Genomic DNA, 18,912 nt, shown 5'->3' on the forward strand with positions numbered 1-18,912 from the left:
CCAGGAGGATGAGATGAGGTCATCTGCATTCACTCAGAAAACCAGGCAGCTCCGCCCGCCCCGCTCTCGCGACTGGACCATCCGTGGGGAGTCTGGGAGGCAGAGCTGGACTATGAACCCATTTCAGGGCCTCACAAACCTCCAGATCAGAAGCAGGGTGGGGCTGACCTTTAACCTCATCTCACTGCCTGGGAAGAAACCTGGGAGCAAACACACAGCTCTGAGGGCCACTGCCCTCCTGAGCACTTTCCAATGTGTGGGATGTCAGGCAGAACTGACCAGGCTGGAGGACAAAACTGGAAAGGTCGGCTGTACAGGGACGCAGCTGCCGGCCACCACGCTGAGATGCGTGTTCGAAACGGAGGCAGCCGCTCCCTGAGCCAAGTCCCGACCACAGACGAATGTGTGAACAACTCCAGGTTTCCTGACCACACAACAAACTGGACCTGCTGCTCACTGGGTGGGGGGCACAGCCCACTAGGGGACAGCAGAGGTCGCCAGGGACTAGAGGGACCCAGGCGGACACGTCCTCCTGCCCAAGAGACCCGGACAGACAGGCACCCCCACCCAGGGCACTAAGGTTTCTGAGGGACCCCAAGCTGCTCGAGCCCCCAGCATGGCTCAAGTCTGATGATAATGCTAAGGGATTATCATCGTTCATTTCTGAACACAGGATATGGTTTCAAAAAGCATACTCCTGAACAAGGTGGCAGCTACTGAGTCATGACCGACCATGTAATGAACCTCTCAGCAGTGTTGAGTTTCTCAAATCATTGAAACCATGTGCATTTCACACCTAGTAAGGCCTGAGTGGACCGCTGGGTGGTGGGGTCCCTGGCCCAGTGGGGCTGGGGTTGCTTATTGAGAATTCCGCTCTTTGTAACTCAAACTGTACTTTTGTGTAATTCAGCGCAAGTGTAGACACCTGTTGATTCTCTAGCATGCACTTAAAAAAAAAATGACTTAAAGGATAGCAAATTTCATCAAAGGTTTTTATTTCAGCTGCTTCAGGACCTTGACTTTCTGCTTTCTGGTTCTGAACATGGTCTAGCTTTTCTGGGCACTGGGAAGGGTTTGCAATCCAGATTCCATGATTTCCAACTCTTTGCGACCCCATGAACTGTAGCCTGCCAGGGTCCTCTGTCCATGGGATTCTCCAGGCAAGAATACTGGAGTGGGTTGCCATTTCCTTCTCCAGGGGCTCTTCCTGGCCCAGGGATCAAACCCGCATCTACCCAGGGATGGTCCCTGTAAATCTGGGCAAGACCCTGGCAAACTCACCCACAACCCACCAGGCAGGAGAGCCTCCAGGTGGGCAGGCTGCTTAAAGCAGAGCTCAGGGCTTCTGCCCTCGTGGCCTCCATCTCAGAGTCAGGAGCGGCCCCAGGCACGTGACAGAGCAGCTCTGCAGCCCCCACCCCCCCACCCCTGGGCTCGGCAAACAGCTGTCAAGGCTTAGCAGCGATCAAATAAATAAGAAAGGCTATCAAGTTTACACAGCAGCACTACTGGTTATTCAAAGAACAAACTCAAACGAAAGTAAATGAGGGGGTAGGGGGGTGGGGGTCGTGCGTGGGGGAGGTGCAGGAGGGAGAACACGTGTCTGTAAAGTGCTTTCCGGGCGCCGGAATCCTAGTCTGGCTGGCACACCAGCTGCACGCGGAGAGGTCGGTCAGGGCTACGGGTGGAGGCCGTGCATGCAATTTCCAACCACGCCGGGCGCTCAGGGTGGAGAGAGCTACAGCGGTCAGCCTGTTCACGGAGGTGTGAGCCGGCTGTGAGCGACTGAGGATCTCCGAAGCCCTGCGTTTGCACACACACACACGCACACGCACGCACACACACACACAGATGAGTGTTGTGCCGTCCAGCTGGGTGGGGGGGAGGAGGTGCACACGGGGGAGGTCCTGGCAGCCACGCGCAACCGCCGCTCCTGCAGGGGACGCGTCTTCAGGCCGCCGACAGGAAGGGGAAGAAGAAGAAGTCGAAGGCGAACTTGACGGCGCTGTGCACGACGCTCCGCCAGTCCTGCTCTATCTTCACGTGCCGCCGGGCGGGCGCGAGGTGCGCCATGCAGTTGAGGCAGCTGATGGCCTTGAGCTCGAAGACGGGCCACTTGCTGCCCAGGCGGCCCTCCAGGACGGTGCTGAACTCGATGACACTGCCCTGGCGCAGGTGAAGGAGCACGTCCTTGAACTCGCTGCTGGCCCGCAGCACGATGTCCTTGGTGACGTCGTCCTCCTCAGGCCCGCGGCTGCCATTGGCGCCGCTGTAGGGCATGCCCACCGTGATCTCGAACTTGTAGCGGTCGAACCTCTTCATGTGGCACGGGTGTTTGGCCAGGAGCTTGAGGCGGCAGAGCTCCTCCTCGGCCGTGGAGACGTTGCCCGGGCTGCAGGACGGGTAGGCCTCGCCGTACAGGCAGCGCAGCCAGTCGCCCAGGAAGAGCGGCAGCATGTGGACGGCCGACTCGGCGCTGTTGTCGATCTCTGTCACCCGCACGTACTTGAAGCGGCCGGTCCACGTGACCCGGTGGCCCTCCAGGTGGCTGCACAGGATCTGGGTGCGGGCCATGTTGGTCTCCTTCCAGGCCCGTGGCCCACACAGGAAGCCATACTGCGGCCAGGTCAGCGTGGAGTTGTAGACCTTCATGCCCTCTGAGCGATACAGGTAGAACCAGCAGAAGAGCACGATGGCCGTGAGCCACACCAGGATGAGCTTGACGATGGAGCTCCGAGTCAGGGACTTGACCATCCCCACCACGGAGAAGTTGGCCTTGGTCCACCAGCGGACCAGCAGGGGGACGCTGCAGAGCACCAGGCTGACGGCGATCTTGGTGAGCTCCAGGGACACGAACCAGCGGGCCAGCTGCACCACGCCCATCAGCGCCAGGCCGAACACCAGGATGGGGAGAGCGAAGAGGAAGAGGAAGTAGCCCACGGACGCCCGCACCAGCCCCAGGCCGGTGGACTCGAGCAGGATGACCACTGACAGCTCGCACCACATGAAGCAGACCAGGTAGGGGACCAGATAGCAGTAGGTGCCTTTGAAGTGCCTCAGCTGGGCCATGCGGAAGAACAGATAGAGCAGGTAGACATACAGGAGGCAGGGGACGCTCACGTTCAGCACGACCAAGTGGCCCACGGGCACCATGAAGAAGGTCTGGCCCAGGAGCTTCAGGTAGCGCCAGTCGACGGGCATGGTGGGCAGCAGGGAGAGCAGGCCAGCCGCCACCTCGGTCACCAGGGCCCTCCTGGTGTAGGGCTCGGCCGAGGTGCTCAGGCTCATGTAGCTGGTGGCCGTGAAGAAGACCGACACGACGGCCAGCTCCGAGCAGGGCATGCAGTCCTTGCTGGCGATGGGGAAGGAGACGATGACGAAGAAGACAGACAGCAGGAAGTGGATGTAGGGCTCCAGGTGGTTCCAGCCGAAGTTACCCTCAGCCTGCTCCACGTCCAGGTTGGGCTCGAAGCGCAGGAGCAGGCTGGTGAGCGTGCGGAAGCTCTCCCAGGCCTTGCTGTCCTGGAAAACCTTGAGGGTGCAGATGACCATGGAGACGAAGGACAGGTAGAAGATGACCAGGGGCACGAAGAAGGCGAAGAAGTCGATGGTGAGGTTGCTGATGATGAAGAAGAAGACCAGGGCGTTGATGTGGTGGGTGGGCACGAGGGTGGACAGCCAGTGCACGCCCGCCCGGGACGCCAGGTCAATCAGGTACTCCTTGAGCTCCATGATGACATGCAAGGGGTACTTGACCACCTGGGAGGAGGGGTGGAGACGAAGGAGGGGCGTTAGAACCTGGACCGCTCTGTGCTGCGTCACTGCTCCCTGGTTGGCCCTTCCAGTCTCCCTGAAACCGGGGCCTGGCCCTGGGCAAAGTGAACTCACCCACTGTTTCAACCAATGGCGGGTCCCTCGGTCTGCAAAGTCCTTCCACCTGTAGCTCTCTCTCTAGGCGGTGATGCTCCACATGGTCCCCACAAACCTGCCCTTGATTCTACCCAGTTCTGCAGGGTCTGCCCTCTACCTCCTGCCCAACCTTAGTCCTTGACTGTACCCGACAGTCCACAAGGGTCTCCAGGCTCATTAATGCCGGTCTCCCCTGTGAGATCTTGGGTGCCTCAGGGAGCCCACCTGGCCCCCTCTTCCTTCCCCATGGGGCCTCACACTTGCAAAGACAACAGAGGACCAGGCTACTTGCATCTCAGCCACCCCTGTGATGAGGACTTCACCTCCTGAGCCTCTGTCTCTGGTGGATTGGGGGTGGGGTGGGTGATCCACCCAGGGGGAGAGGAAGTGCTGCTTTACCAGCCTACCCTGGGCCCTGCCCATCCCAGGAGTGGGGACTCCAGAAAGGAGAGTTCAAGCCACGTGAATGGAAATGATTCAGCTGTAACAGGGCTAATATGACATTTTCACTGCAGCAGGAGCCCCAACACCTGCCGCCTGCACCACCCACCCCTGCACACCCGTGTGCTCCAAACAGACACACAGCCCCCGGGGGGTGCTCCCCGCATCGCGTCCCACCTCCCCCACCCCCAGACTGTACACAGAGCCAAGGGCAGCAGAAACCCTTGTCCTTTCCCACAAGAGAAGAGGAATGAGGGGCTGGCAGGGAGGCAAGTAGGGGATCAGCCTCGGGCAGGAGTCAGGGACGGTCCCACCACCCAGGGTGGCCCCCACACCTGCCTGGTCCTGAGGCTCTCAGCTCTACCAGGGCTCCGGGGAGACGGAAAAGAAGCTGAAGGAGCTGAGAAGAGAACGTGTCCATGACCGTGCTAGGGCTCACGCAAGGAGGTCAGGGGCGTGGACTGGACCACACTGGAGAGGGGTGGTCCTTGTGAGGAACACCCACGTTGGGGCAGGGAAGCCCAGTGGAGCCCACAGCCCATTTGAGGGGCAATGTGATGGAAGCCCGGTCAGTAGCCAGGTGAGGTGAGTGGCACTGCCTCCATCTACATCCTGGGGACATGCTCCTTCTGCCCCATGAACATAAGGGCAGAGGAGGAGCTGGGATCCTGGGGGAGCATGACTGAGTGGCAACATTGGGGTGTGGCCGTCATCTGCCCAAGAGGCTGGGGTGTCAACTCTGGATGACCAGGACACCCGGGAGAAGCTGGCAGAGTGAGTTTTCCAGGTAAGAGGGACCTGGGCTTACAGGGGAAACAGGAGTGTTTAACAATGTGTGTGTGTGTGTGTGTGTGTGTGTGTGTGTGTGGAAACAGGAGTGTTTAACTGTGTGTGTGTGTGTGTGTGTGTGTGGAAACAGGAGTGTTTAACTGTGTGTGTGTGTGTGTGTGTGTGTGTGGAAACAGGAGTGTTTAACTGTGTGTGTGTGCCCGTGTGCGCGTGTGTGTGCGCGTGTGTGTGCGCGCGTGTGTGTCTGTGTGTGTGTGTGCACGCGCACTTCTATAGACACCCACATGGGGGAGTGCATGCATGCTCAGCTCTGTGTGTCTGTGTGTGTGTGTGCACGCGCACGTCTATAGACACCCACATGGGGGAGTGCATGCACGCTCAGCTGTGTCTGACTCTGTGCAACCCCATGGACTGTAGCCCGCCAGCCTCCTCTGTCCATGGGATTCTCTAGGCAAGAACACTGGAAGGGGTTGCTCCAGGGGATCTTCCTGACCCAGGGATTGAATCAGTATCTCTTGAGTCTCTTGCATTGACAGGCGGCTTCTTTTACCACAGAGCCACCTGGGAAACCCCACTTGTATATGTTCAAAGAGCTGAATTCTTCATTTAACTAACAGTTACCCTCTCTTTCAGAACAAGCAAGAAAATGACAAAACCAACAAACCAGCTCAGGGCTCCCCCAGCTCACTGGGGCCAGCTTCCCCAGGAGGAGACCCAGTGCTCACCCTGTCTGGAGGAGGGTATCAAGGAACTTCGGATACCATAAAGTCAGCCTTGGTGGGGATTTCTGACACTTGTTGTTGGTCAGTTGCTATTTGTTGTTGGTCAGTTGCTAAGTCAGGTCTGACTCTTTGCAACCCCATGGACTGCAGCACACCAGGCTCCCCTGTCCTCCACTATCTCCTGGAGTTTGCTCAGATTCATGTCCATTGAGTCGGTGATGCCATCCGTCTCATCCTCTGTGGTTCCCTTCTCCTTTTGCCCTCAGTCTTTCCCAGCATCAAGCTCTTTTCCAATGAGTCAGCTCTTCGCATCAGGTAGTCAAAGTATTAGAGCTTCAGCAACAGTCCTTCCAATGAATATTCAGGGTTGATTTCCTTTAGGATAGACTGGTTTGATCTCCTTGCAGTCCAAGAGACTCTCAAGAGTCTTCTCTAACACCACAATTCGAAAGCATCAGTTCTTCACCTCTCAGCCTTCTTTATGATCCAACTCTCACACCTACACATGACTACTGGAAAAACCATAGATTTGACTATCCAGACCTTTGTCAGCAAAGTGATGCGTCTGCTTTTTAATACGCTGTCAAGTTTGTCATAACTTTCTTTCCAAGGAGCAAGTGTCTTTTAATTTCATGGCTGCAGTCACCATCCGCAATAATTTTGGAGCCCAAGAAGTAAAATCTGTCACTCTTTCCACTTTTTCCTCTTCTATTTGCCATGAAATTATGGGACCAAATGCCATGATCCCCTGTTTTTTAAATAATGAGTTTCAACCCAGCTTTTTCACTCTCCTCTTCCACCTTTATTAAGATGCTCTTTAGTTTATTTTAACTTTCTGCCATTAGAGTGGTATCACCCACATATCTGACACTTGCCAGACAGCAAACCAGTATCTCCAAAAAGAACCTGCTCCAGCTCTACAGGAGCCCCTTCGACCAAAAGCCAGACACACCAACAACGGAAAGAACCCATGCATGCATCAGCCGCTATCTGCTCTGCTAATCCCTGTTGGCGGGGCCTCTCTAACCAGACAGACCAGAGGCACCCAGTGTCCCTGTTCTCACCTCCATTCTCACTCTGCACAGTCAGTGGTGAACAGCTTTGGGGGAGCTGGCCTGGAGGCACCCAAGTAGCTGGCACCTTAAAATTAACCTGAAACTCCTAATGCTCAAAACCATTCACATTATCTATTGTTGTTGGGTTTTTTTGGCCTATTGAGACCACACAATCACATGGTTGAGAGGACATTTAAAAGACAACGAAGCTTCTAGAACCTGCAATCCAACAGTGCTGGCCTCTGCTGGCACAGTGAGCCCCTGTGGCCGCCGTGACCAGAGCTGTCCTTTAAGGTCCCTGTTCTGCCCCCTGTCGCTTCTACCCAAGCCCTACTGCTTGGGACCCCACCAAACTGTGACAGTAGAAACCTTTTCTGTAGAGGCAGTCCAAATAAATTAAAATGAACTTCACTTTGAGCAAGAAAGAAGTTTTTTTTAAAAAACGAGTAGGGAGTCAGTTCATGACAGGACGGGAAAGGGCACCCTGACCAGGGGCTACGGTCACCAGCAGCCTTCACGCCGGAAACGCCTGGCTGACGTGAAAACCTGAAGAGAACTGCCTGGTATCGACCTGGGCAGCCAACCAAGGAGGCCACCGCTTGCCCAGAGGGTCCCGGCTGGTTCATCGAGACCCTGCTCAGACCCGAGCTCACGTCCACGTGCTGGATTTTCAATAATGTGATGCAAACACTGTTATGATTTTAAGACACTTCTGAATCCATCTTTAAGGAGGTTTCATCTGTCACAAAGGCTGGAGAAGCCTGGAGCCTGGAACGTCCCTGGGGGTCACGTGCGTCCCCAGGCACGTGCGCCTTCTCTGTTCCCAGGGAGTGGTTAATAAAAGCCAGGACAGCTTTGAGTTCCAGGAAATTCATTCTGCTCCAATTCATTCTCTCTTTTCCAAAACACTTTTTTTTTTTGGCTGAGATGGGTCTTTGTTTCTGCACGGGCTTTCTTCTCTCGTTGCAGACAGCAGGGGCTACTCTTTGTTGCAGTTCGTGGGTTGCTCATTGCAGTGGCCTCTCTCATTGTGAAACACAGGCTTTTAAGTGCACAAGCTTCAGTAGTTGCACTTGCGGCTTCAGTTGCTCCACCGCATGTGGGATCTTCCCAGATCAGAGATCGAACCTGTGTCCTCTGCGTTGGCAGGCAGGTTCTTTACCACTGAGCCACCGGGGAAGCCTTCCAAAACACTTATAATGAGATAATTGTAAAGCAACCAAAAGTGCTCTGACAACAATTGCAAAAGATGAAAAAAAAATTTAAAATAGCCGTATTTCTTGTCAGGATACTTTAAATCTCTTTTTCACAAAAAGGAGTTTCAGACATCTTACAGCACCGAGTTTGTCACCCGTAAGGAATGTGACATAACTTGCTGTTCAAACTGAGATGTTTTTGAAAGCAGGCAATATTAGTAATTATGCCAGGACAACGCAAACTAGGATGTCCAGGCCGGGACCGCCTGGCCCACAGGGCTTCTTCCCTCACCTTTGACCCTCACTGGCATTTGGGGAGCACCTCCTCTTTAGCCAAGAACCATGGCAAACGCTCCACCTTTCCTCTCTCATGTTAGTAAGAACATGCCTCTCTCATGGCATTTGAAACACACTTAGCCCAGGCCTGCCCCCAGGTGGGCCCTCAATAAAGGCGGTGACCTCCCTGGTCCATTTCCTGGGCCGTCCTGACCCTGCGCCTCAGAACCTTCACCCCGACACCCTACCTGCCCTCAGGGGCTCTCAGGAAGCTTGCTGGTCCAGAGCGTGGCCTTCACACCCACCCTCTGGGCTGCAGCTTCTCTGAGGAACTTGCTTCCCAGAGGCGGCCTCCCCACCCACGAGGGTGGCTTTCTGAGCCTCCATATTCAGCCCCTAGCACGGGGCTTACACTGAGGCTGTGTCTGGGATGAGGACACACCAGCACACTTCCCATCACCAGCCCCAATCCTGCTCACACTCCAACCGCACTGTGGGCAGGTCACACACAGGCCCAGGAGCTGAGGAAGCACAGAACCCTACGGACTCTTGGGGACCAACGCCAGGGGCTCTGTGATACTTTGTCTGCCCAGAGACCCCCTGTGCTGGCCGGGTCCCCTTGGCCGCTCGTGGGGATGGACCTGTCTGGGGCCACGTGGCCAGACTTCTGAAAATCCTGGTGCTCTCAGCAAAGGGAGATACAGAAGACGAATTCAACCCCCTGAGCTGAACTTGGAGAAACTGGTGAAGGGAGGGCGTGGTCACACTTCACCAAGGCTTATATCTGCCCCTTTTAGTCACAAACTACATGGCCAGGAAAACAAAAGCTGTGACTCCAGGGGCATAAGCGGCCACTCCTGGCTGTCGGCACAGATCTGGATGCGCCGCACTCATCCCTGGTCATCACGGCTGCTCGCTGGCAGGAGGCGGTGGCGAACACAAGCTTCCTCCCACCACCCCCGTCCACCTTCAGGTTGCCCTCGGTCACCTTCCCTGCCACCCTCTCCACATCTGCTTGCTCCCCAAACCCCTGAAGATCCAGATAAACAGGCACCACCGCAGAGCCCTCCTGAACACAAGACCGCACTTTGCTTCTGCGGGGAGGCACCTTCGAGGAACTGACCTCCCCTCTGGGCCATAAATGGACAATTTTTCTGAAGGATGGAGTCTACGTGAAAGGCGGTCTCCAGCACACAGCACCCTGCTCCCCACACGGCATTTTGCAGGGAAAGATGCAAAGATGCCCATGCACGTCCAGCAACCACTGGGCCCGCCCAACCCCAACAGCGCCCCTCCCTCCAAAGCCTGAGCATGTGCGGGAGGCCTCCTTTCACAAGGACGCGTCCTTATGCAGCTACGTGGACGACCTGGCAGCACGGGCCTCCCCAGGACAAGCAACACAGCCCTGGAGGTTCCCTGCTGGGTGAGGTCTCCCACCTACAGCTTCCCGGGGGGCACCCAGGCGGGCAGGTGGCCCAGGCCAAGGACTTACCTTCAGGCGCAGGGGTAAGTCCTCGGGACTCTTGCCCGCCACCTCGTCGTCATCATCATCCTGCAGGAACAGGTCGGCGGGGATGATGCCCTTGGCATACTTCTTAGTGATCTCCACGAAGTCATCCAGGGCTATGTAGCTCTTGGCTGAAGCACAAGAGAGGACACACGCGGGGTTGGTGAGACCACAAGCACCGCTACCCCATGGAGATGGGCACGTGGTGGGTAGCGGCTGTGCCAGGGTCAGGCCAGAGACGGGTGACCCCTCTCAGACCCGGATGATGAGAGGAGAGAGAGGCAGGCAGGCCTGCCAAGGCCTCCTGGCCTTGGGGACCCGCCGTCCCTCCCCCAAAGCGTCCCCTGCCCTTCTAGTCCTGGGGGGCTGCCTGAGCCAGGCTCCATGCGGACCCTTCTTCAGAACATTTTCCGCCCGTGCTGCTCAGATCCCCTTACTCCCTCGGCCCTGACCCCTGCAGCCCAGCCACCTACTAGCCCCTCCAGCCAACACGCATCCTCCAAGGGCCTACTATGTGCCAGGCATGTGCCCAAACCTTCATTACCCCCCACCCCCAAGTTCAGCCTGACATCCTCACTTCCCCATGGCCCATGCTGGGGGCAGCCCCACTCCCTGCTGGGTGTTCCCAGGCCTTTGCCAATGAGGTTCGCTCACTCAGCCTGGAACATCCACCTCCTTGCCCCTCGCGGGCTACCCACCTCCCTGCCCCTCGCGGGCGACCCACCTCCCCACCATTGCGGGCTCACAGCCATCACAGGCCTCAGCATCCTTCTCCATCAGGGACAGTTACACTGCCCTCTCATCCCTCTAGTGTGTATGTGTTCCCAGTGAGTGGGGTCCAAATCCCAGAGCCCAGAACACTGATGCCCAACCAATAGCCCTGAAGGGACTGGACGGAAGATCCATCAGCCTCTGAGACCCGGGGGGCCAGGCCTGCACTGATGGGGGTTGGGGGGTGCGCAGACACGATGCCCCGGGTGCTGGGGGCGACACCATGGCCAAAGGTGTCGCTAGCACAGGACTGGCCGTACTCACATTCGCTGCTGACCAAGCGCTCCAGCACCCGCCTCTGCTTCTGCAGGGACTTGGGGACGGGCCCGGGCTGCACCCCGCCATCTGCACGAACAGAATGGGGGAGAGTCAAGGCCGGCTGATTGCCCCATCCCCTGCAGTGAGTGAGTGAAAGTCGCTCAGTCATGTCCAACTCTCTGTGACCCCACAGACTATACAGTCCATGGAATTCTCCAGGCCAGAATACTGGAGTGGGTAGCCTTTCCCTTTCTCCAGGAGATCTTCCCAACTCAGGGATCGAACCTAGGTCTCCTGCATTACAGGCAGATTCTTTACCAGCTGAGCTATCAGGGAAGCCCAAGAATACTGGAGTGGGTAGCCTATCCCTTCTCCAGCGGATCTTCCCGACCCAGGAATCAAACTGGGGTCTCCTGCATTGCAGGCGGATTCTTTACCAACTGAGCTATGAGGGAAGCCCCCATCCCCTGCAAGCCCCCAGAAACTTGCCAGTGTTCCCCATGCAGCCCTGGAGGGCTGTGCAAGGGCCAACCCTTGGGACCCCCACTGCTCAACCTCCATCACAAGGTGACCCAGGCCCCGTTGGGCACAATCTGAGCCCTGGACACACCACACTCTCTGATCAGCACAGCCTGCCCCCGGACACCTCTGCTGGCATTGTCCCTTGGTGTGATCTTTCCCTGGAAGAGACCAAGCTCCCCAGGGCAACTAGGCAGGCCTTCCTGTGTCCCCAGCCCTGGTGCAGAAGTTAGTTCAGTGGGTGAACACTGAGCCAGGACTGAGATATCCTGCCCTCTGTTGACACCTTCCCCCTGCAACACCCACACCCAGGCAGGCGTTCACTGGGGTCTCCCGTGTCAGGCTCCAGGTGGCCTTTGCAGGGTTGGGTCAGGTAGGGGCTGGACCACAGGGCGAGACAACACAAGGGGAGGGGCGCCGTGACTGAGAGGGGTCACGGGATCACAGGTGAGCCCAGAGCAGGTGAGGGAGCAGCAGGAACGGGGTGGGGACGTGGCCCCACAAGGTCGCTGGGGCCCCACGAGGGGCGGCCGGGCCTTTCAGGTGGAGCATGCCTCTCGGGGGTCCTGCCACTGGAGCCCCAGGCCTCACGGCCGCCTCTGTCAAGCCCCAGAGGATCAGAGATCAGACAAGAGATCTGCCTGGAGAAGGGGCAGAGGTGCCCACCCACCCATCTTCTCTGATGCGTGGCAGGTGGCCCCAGCCCCACCCCCACTCCCAGCATCTCCCCCTCGGGGCAGGAGGAAGCTGGGTGGAGCCTTGGGCAGGTGCTTATCAAGGTTACCAAGAGACAGAAGTCAGCCCCGACCCTGGAAACGGAGAGACCACACCCAGTCAGGGACGCCCATTCTCCTGGTCCATCTGTCCTTCCGGCTGCCCATGCCCTTCTCGGAAAGCCGGGTTAGAAGGAGGTGGGGGCACTGAAGAGGCTGGCAATGGGGCCAGCCCTGGAGAGGCTCTCGGGGATTCAGGGACCCAGGTCACTGCTGGCAACTCTCACCCTCCCCACGCCCTGTCCCCTTCAGGAGGAGGAGGAGGACACCCTGGACACGCCAAGGCCTGCAGCTCCACCCATGGGCAGCAGGTGAGAGAACCCTAGGGGTGGAATGAGTCAGGTAGAACCAGAGCTGGGGGGTGCCCTGAGGGGCGCCAGGAACAGGACACCCAGGAAGGACGCTCTGGAGCCTTACAGGACACCTGCGAGGTCCCCACGAGAAGCTCCCTGGATCCCCCCACGCCAGCTCCCATAGAGCCCCCAGGATCCTGGCACAGAAGCCCAGGAGGCCCCACAGGCAGAGTGCATACCATGCTCGTTGACCTGCCCCACATTCTCCAGCAGCTCCGCCACAGCCACCTGCTTCTTCTTCTTGGGGTTGAGCTTCCAGTACATGACGAGGGCCGCCTTGCGCACGGCCCGTTCCAGGTCGGTCTCAGAGGAGAGCTGCCTCACTTCCTGCTCATTCTCGGAGGTGATGCCTGGGAGAGGGAGGCGTCAGAGGCCTGGGGTCGCCCACCCGCCCGCCCGGAAGCTGGCAGGGACACCCCAGCCCCGGCCAGCCCCGCCTGAAGGGGCTTGGGAAGCGATTCCCACGAGTGGCTTTGCGGGCATCTTCGTCACCAGGGCGGAAACGAGGGTCCGGCCAGACGAGTGTCTGGCCTGAGTCCCCGAGGGTGGGAGGCTCAGCCCAGCCTTTCAGCAGATGCTCGCCGAGTGGCCACGGAAGGCTGGCGCTGGGCAAGGCCTCCCCACCTTCCTGGCTCCTTCCCCTCCCAGGTTCCCCCTCACAAGGACCCCTCTGGTGGGGTGCTACTCTTCCCATCTCATGGATGGAGAAACTGAGGCACCCAGGGTGGTGGTCTTGGTCTTGGCGCCAAGGCCACAGAGTCAGAGAGGCTGAGCTGGTCTCAAACCCCGGTCAGTCTCACTGCAGTGAGTGGCCAGGCTGCAAGACGGGGGGCACCCCTACACTCACAGCATCGGCCCTTCTGAGGGCAGCCGGAAGCAGTGTCCCCGCATAGGTGGCCCTTTCCCAGGGGGCAAGACTAGCCCACAGAAAGATGGGGAGCAGGTTTCATGGGTCATTTAGAGGCCGCCTTTCCCCTTGCACACGGACTACCAGGGACATCAGCCCGGCCACCCCCACCCCAGGGGACAGTGAGAATGGGGGTGGAGAACTGATATTTCTTTTCTCCTTTGGAGCATCTCCCTAACCTTCCACAGAAGTCCACGTTTCTTTTACGATCAGGATGCATTCAGTGTGAGAAGGTGGAGGGTGTGGGCCATGTGAGACCTGGCCCCCTCCCTCACACACCGGCCAGTCCTCAGGCCTGCCCTGGCCCCCTCAGGGCCTCTGGGAAGACCACTGGCTCCAACCGTGAACTCTGGGGGCCACACTGATTCGACTGGCCAAGGCAAGCCCATCCCACCTGCCCTAAAGCAAGGGAGGCTGGCTTGGTAAGAAATTCTGGCCAGCAGAATATGACCGTTCTAAGTCATTAAAGCCATCAGCCTAATGTCCAGAGAAAGGAGATTCTATACAATAATAAATAATGTTAATAAATAACATTTCTATACATTATATATACATACATAATAAATATATATACATAAAATAATGTATATAAATTTTGTTATATATATATGTATATGATAACCCTAATGTTAAAAAAAAAAAAATTCCAATATAAAACCAGAAGGAAAAATAGTAAACTATGGAGCACTTCTCTCTGAGTTTCAAGATAATTTTTAGAGATAATTTCTATCTTTATGTTTTCTATGTAGTTCAAGTTTTCTATAACAACCATAAACACTTCTGCAATCTGAGTGGGATAAAAAAGGCCCCCTTTATGACACACACACTTTCACCTTTCTTCTGAGGTTTGAACCTTCAGGAAACACTTTTCCCTGACACCAGGAATGAACCATTTCCCTTGGGCAGGATAACATAGTAAGTATCCCCAAGTGGCCAGGCTACACATCACTGCCCCCCAGTACCCACGCCCATCCTGGCAGCGAGTGCCTGCCTGGGTGGGCCCTTCACTGGCCCCCAGTCCCCAGCTGCTCCGCTTAGACTGGATGGAAAGTCAGTTCAGAAAGCACTACTCCTACCTCAGGCATGTCATGCCCTCCAACTTGGCTCCCTGGGCTATTCCTCAATTAGGATGAGAATCCAGATGGTATACCTCCTTGTAGACCCCACCACAAGTTAAAGAGGATGAAAATGGCTTTGTTCCCTAAATAGCCCATGTTATACTCCCAAACCATCTACACGGAAAAGCCACGAGTGCAGCAGAAACCACTTACTTTTCCCCACGGCATCGCCAGCACCGGGTTCCCCTGTTGCTATTTCAGTTGTTAATTTAGCAGAGTAGTACAGCATCCCTCGTGGGTCCCTCCGAGCCACCTCACCTACCTCTTCTGTCCGCCAGGCATCGGCGGAGGAGCTTGACGGCCTCGCGCCGGCCCTGCTTGGCGGCGAGGGTCAGCCAGTCCACGGCGGTGCAGTTGTTGAGCTCTTCGTCCCCATCGCCGGCCAGCTGTAGGTAGTGCTTCCCCACCTGCAAGCGCCATCTGATCGCACCACACACTGCGGCAGCCTCCCGGTGCAGCGCGCGGGCCCCCAGTCCACGTCTTGCCTCGCCCCTCCCCCAAACCAGGCAGCTTCGGGCTCCCTCACCCAGTCCAGTCCACCCAGTGCTCCCAAGCCAGAGCAGGGTGTGGGGACCCCACCCCTCCACTGATGAGATAAGAGAGGGGGTAGGGTCATGCGGACAGGCAGGAGGCAGGGCTGGCATCAAAGGAGGTGATGCCCAAGTTCAGGTGTGAGCTGGACAGAGGTGAACACGTACGTGCTCCCCAGAGGGTGGTGGGAAGAAAAGCAACACACCACAAAACTGAAACCCCACACACGAGGGCCCGCGCATGGCAGGTGCAGGCAGGCTGTACCCACGCCCAGCTAGCATGCTCAGCACCAGCCTGTTCTGGGCCCCCTGAGCCTCCCCGTGGACACTGGTCCTCACCTCCGTCTGTGCCTTGGGGTCCCCAGCCTTGGCCTTCTCCAGGACTTCCTCAAAGGGTGTGTCCACCTCTCCCTTGGCAGGCCCTTTAACACAGGAAAGCAAGCAGACGGACTGTCACCATGCTGGTCCTTGTCGCTTGTTGGAGGACAAGAGGGGCTGGCAGAAACGGGCTTCAGCCCCGAGTCAGGAGCATGAGAGCAGGTGTGGAGAGGACCCGCCAGGACGCTCCCTCCATTGCTGCACAGCCAGGGAGCAGGGACCGCAAAGCTGCTGAGGGGTTCCAGGAAGGAACCCCTGTTCCAGGCACAGGGACAGAGTGGGGCACAGACCAATAACCACTGTCGCCCCTGGGGTTCACTGCAGCCAGAGCGGCTGATCTCAGGCTTGAACAGGGCTCTAGAAAGATGCAAGAGATGGAATGAAAGTCCCTGAGGTTCTTTATTTAATGATTTAAAGAAACTGCACCCCAATAAACAAACCAAATGTATGTTTTCCAAGACAGTCATCTACACACGATTGACTTTGGGAGGTCACAATCACAGTACATACATTCTGAAATATACACATATATATTTGTAATATTGAATCACAACCAACTTTGCATGTGGCTCTGCAGTTAAATGTACCACTTCAGTGGCTCAGAAATCCCACCGAGGGGACACTCAGGGCCTCTGGGCCTCTCCTCTCCATCGGACCTTTAGATTACTCCCAGACTCCGTAATTTTATAAAACGATGCCACAAACCAGTCTGCGTGTGTATTTTTATTCGAGAGGCATTCTCCTGGCATGGGTTCTTCAGGTGAATTACTTGATCCAAGGGTCCAAATATCACATACCTCATGCAATATTTACTTTGTAAAATGTTATCTTAAGTTACCGAAGCATCATGTAACTTCACCGATTTCACTACAGCCTCTCCTGCAGTGTGTAGCATAACAAAAAGGTTTTTTTTTTTTTTTTTTTAATCACTTTTCACCAATCCCTTTTTCTGGTTTAAGCAATCAATACAGGGGGCCTATGCCCGACACCACATGGTCTGCCTCCACCCATGGTCACTTCCCGTCTTAGCAGGTGCTCATCTGGGGTTAACAGACTCAACCTCTAGACACTTCTGGAAACGGAAGGCAGAATTCAGGGAAATAAGAGCAGTCCCTAGGAACAGTCCTGGATGTCTAGCTATCCCGATCCATTCCTCCTGACCTTTCCCAGGACCAGCTCCATCCACCAGGCTCAGAGTTAGCCCCTTTGTGCAGGGTGCCCAGTCGGGAGGCAGCAGGGCAGGGGCCTATGGTGACACAGCTCTGAAGTTCAAAGGCAGAGCAGCCGCGTCCAGTTTGGGGCACACAGGAGTGGGAACGGGTGGGCTGGGGATGGCTCAAAGGGGAAGATTCTTCCTGAGACTCACAGGTCAGGCCCCTGCGCTGTGCCCCTCTTGGTGGATGGCTTGCAAACATGATGATACCCATCCCGCTGTGGAGCTCCCCATTTTGAGCTTCTACACCGAGGTCCTGGGACCTCACCTGGCCTGGGCCCAGGATGTCCACCCCAGCCCCGGCCCCAGACCTCGGTGCTTCTTAAGTCATCAAGGTCAGCTCTCCCTTCTGGCTGCTGTCACACTCCGCTGGCCCTGGAATGCACTTTCCAGCCGACGGCTCAGACTAAGAGAACAAAGAGGAGAGCAGGGAATGAGGGTGTGCGGGGTTAGAGAAATCCGACCCGAGTGTGAATCTGCCTTTAGCACTCGGAGCCTTAGGAGTGAAAGAACATTGCTACCCTATCAGTAAACTGGAGAAGGGAATGGCAAACCACTTCAGTATTCTTGCCTGGAAAATTCCATGGACAGAGGAGCCCGGCAGACTACAGTCCATGGGGTCCCAAAGAGTCAGATACGACTGAGTGATGGAGCAGCTATCGGTAAACAAAGGACGTGGCGGCCCCTGCTACCGTGCACTCTGGGGAGACACCAGATGAGAAAGCACGGGATACTGACCTCAGAGAGCTGAGGGGCAGATCAAAGGAATGATTTCTGTGAGCCCAGACTCTTGCGTCTTCCCCGTACACAGAAAAGCACTCAATTCCCTGACTCAACATATCTGGTTTTCTTTAATTAACAGTAATCTACTGATGTTCCGACTACCTGATCTTCGTTGCAAAAACTGTGTATCCTGGCTCCTCCCTTGTCTCTTGAGAGCAGTATTTCAGAGCAATCTGAGATCTGAGAGGCTGTGTTCCAGGGTTAAGTCTTCGATTTTGTCCACCAAATAAAACATAATTCTCAGCTTTTAGGTTGTGCTTTTTTTTTTCAGCTGACAGTATCAAAGTGTTGTGTAACCGTGCAAGACTCATTTCCAATCCCATCGTCATATCCAGCCGGTAGGACTGTTAATGAAGAATGGGGCACTTGGGATTAGGTGCCTGGTCCAGAGTTGGGTGTTCTCAGGGTGCATCCCCTTCCTTCCTCCATGCCCTACCTCTCTTTGCTGACCCCAGGGCCTCCCTGGCTCACTGAGGCCACGTGTCCTAGTTCAACACCAGGTACCTCCTGCGAGTTCACAGCTCTTTTCCTGACCGACGGAATTCACAAGTCCAAGGTCATGGAAGATTCAAGCGTAGATCTATTGGCTAAAAAGATTATTCTGTCCATGATTAATTTTCCACAGAAGTTATTCATAGCCTGACATTTTGTCATGAAATGAAAGGAGGGCCCTGGAAACTGTCCCCTCCCCTGGCACAGCCCATCTCCGTGTTCCTGCATCTCTCACGGTCCCACAGGCCTTTAATGGAGATGATCTGTGTCCAGCAGGTCTGGCCCATCTCCATCCTCTGGGGCAGGGCACAGATCAGCAAATGCTGAACAGACAGAGGGATGAATGGATGGGGGACTGACAAGCAAGGGTCTCCAGCTCTGTCTCCCCAAATCCTCGCACAGCACCTGGGACACGTGTGGCCCAGAGATTGAACTGCCAAGCTCAACTTCCTGATCTGAGCAGATTCTAAGTAGAAATGGACAAGGATGAGTACTGAGCAAGTCAAATGCTCCCACTCTTCAGGACCACCCCAGGTCAGTGGGCTGGGGAGCCTCAGGCACCCCCTCCCAGCAGCCCCGAGGGCTCTGCCAGCCCCTTGATGTCCACCAAGTTCTCCTGGAGTCAGCTGGGAGCAAGAGAGAGAAGCTGGCTTCCAGTTTCACCCGGCCGCTGCAATCTAGATTGGCTGGAGCACATTGTTTAAATTGCTGAATGCACGCCAAAGGCTCTGAGAAGAAGAGCACAATCTGAAACACGCAGTGAGCAACTGTGTTGCTCCTGTCTCTCGGGGCTGCTGCCCTTCTACATCCTTACTCACTGGCCCCGGGGCAAGGCCTTGGCCTCCCAGAGTCCCTGGTCCTCTCCTGATGCCCGCCACGTGGGCTGAGCTGAGGGAAAGGTGACAAGAACCCAAAGGCATCC

General features: G+C 56.3%; 1 protein-coding gene across 4 annotated transcripts in view; it reads right to left on the reverse strand.

Moving 5' to 3' along the window:
• Window positions 1-973: 973 nt before the first annotated feature.
• WFS1 (wolframin ER transmembrane glycoprotein) overlaps window positions 974-18,912 on the reverse strand; it is a 31,880-nt gene continuing 13,941 nt past the window's right edge. For all 4 annotated transcript variants that reach the window (XM_052641803.1, XM_052641802.1, XM_052641804.1 and 1 more), the window contains 6 exons: window positions 15,464-15,546; window positions 14,857-15,001; window positions 12,749-12,919; window positions 10,931-11,011; window positions 9,881-10,026; window positions 974-3,759 (listed from right to left, as the gene is read on the reverse strand). In XM_052641803.1, coding sequence (XP_052497763.1) covers window positions 1,951-3,759; window positions 9,881-10,026; window positions 10,931-11,011; window positions 12,749-12,919; window positions 14,857-15,001; window positions 15,464-15,546 — 2,435 coding nt within the window. In that variant the 3' untranslated portion in view covers window positions 974-1,950. The remainder of the gene's footprint in view (window positions 3,760-9,880; window positions 10,027-10,930; window positions 11,012-12,748; window positions 12,920-14,856; window positions 15,002-15,463; window positions 15,547-18,912) is intronic.

The sequence above is a fragment of the Budorcas taxicolor genome, chromosome 6 (assembly GCF_023091745.1).
Source record: "Budorcas taxicolor isolate Tak-1 chromosome 6, Takin1.1, whole genome shotgun sequence".
Lineage (NCBI taxonomy): Eukaryota > Metazoa > Chordata > Mammalia > Artiodactyla > Bovidae > Budorcas > Budorcas taxicolor.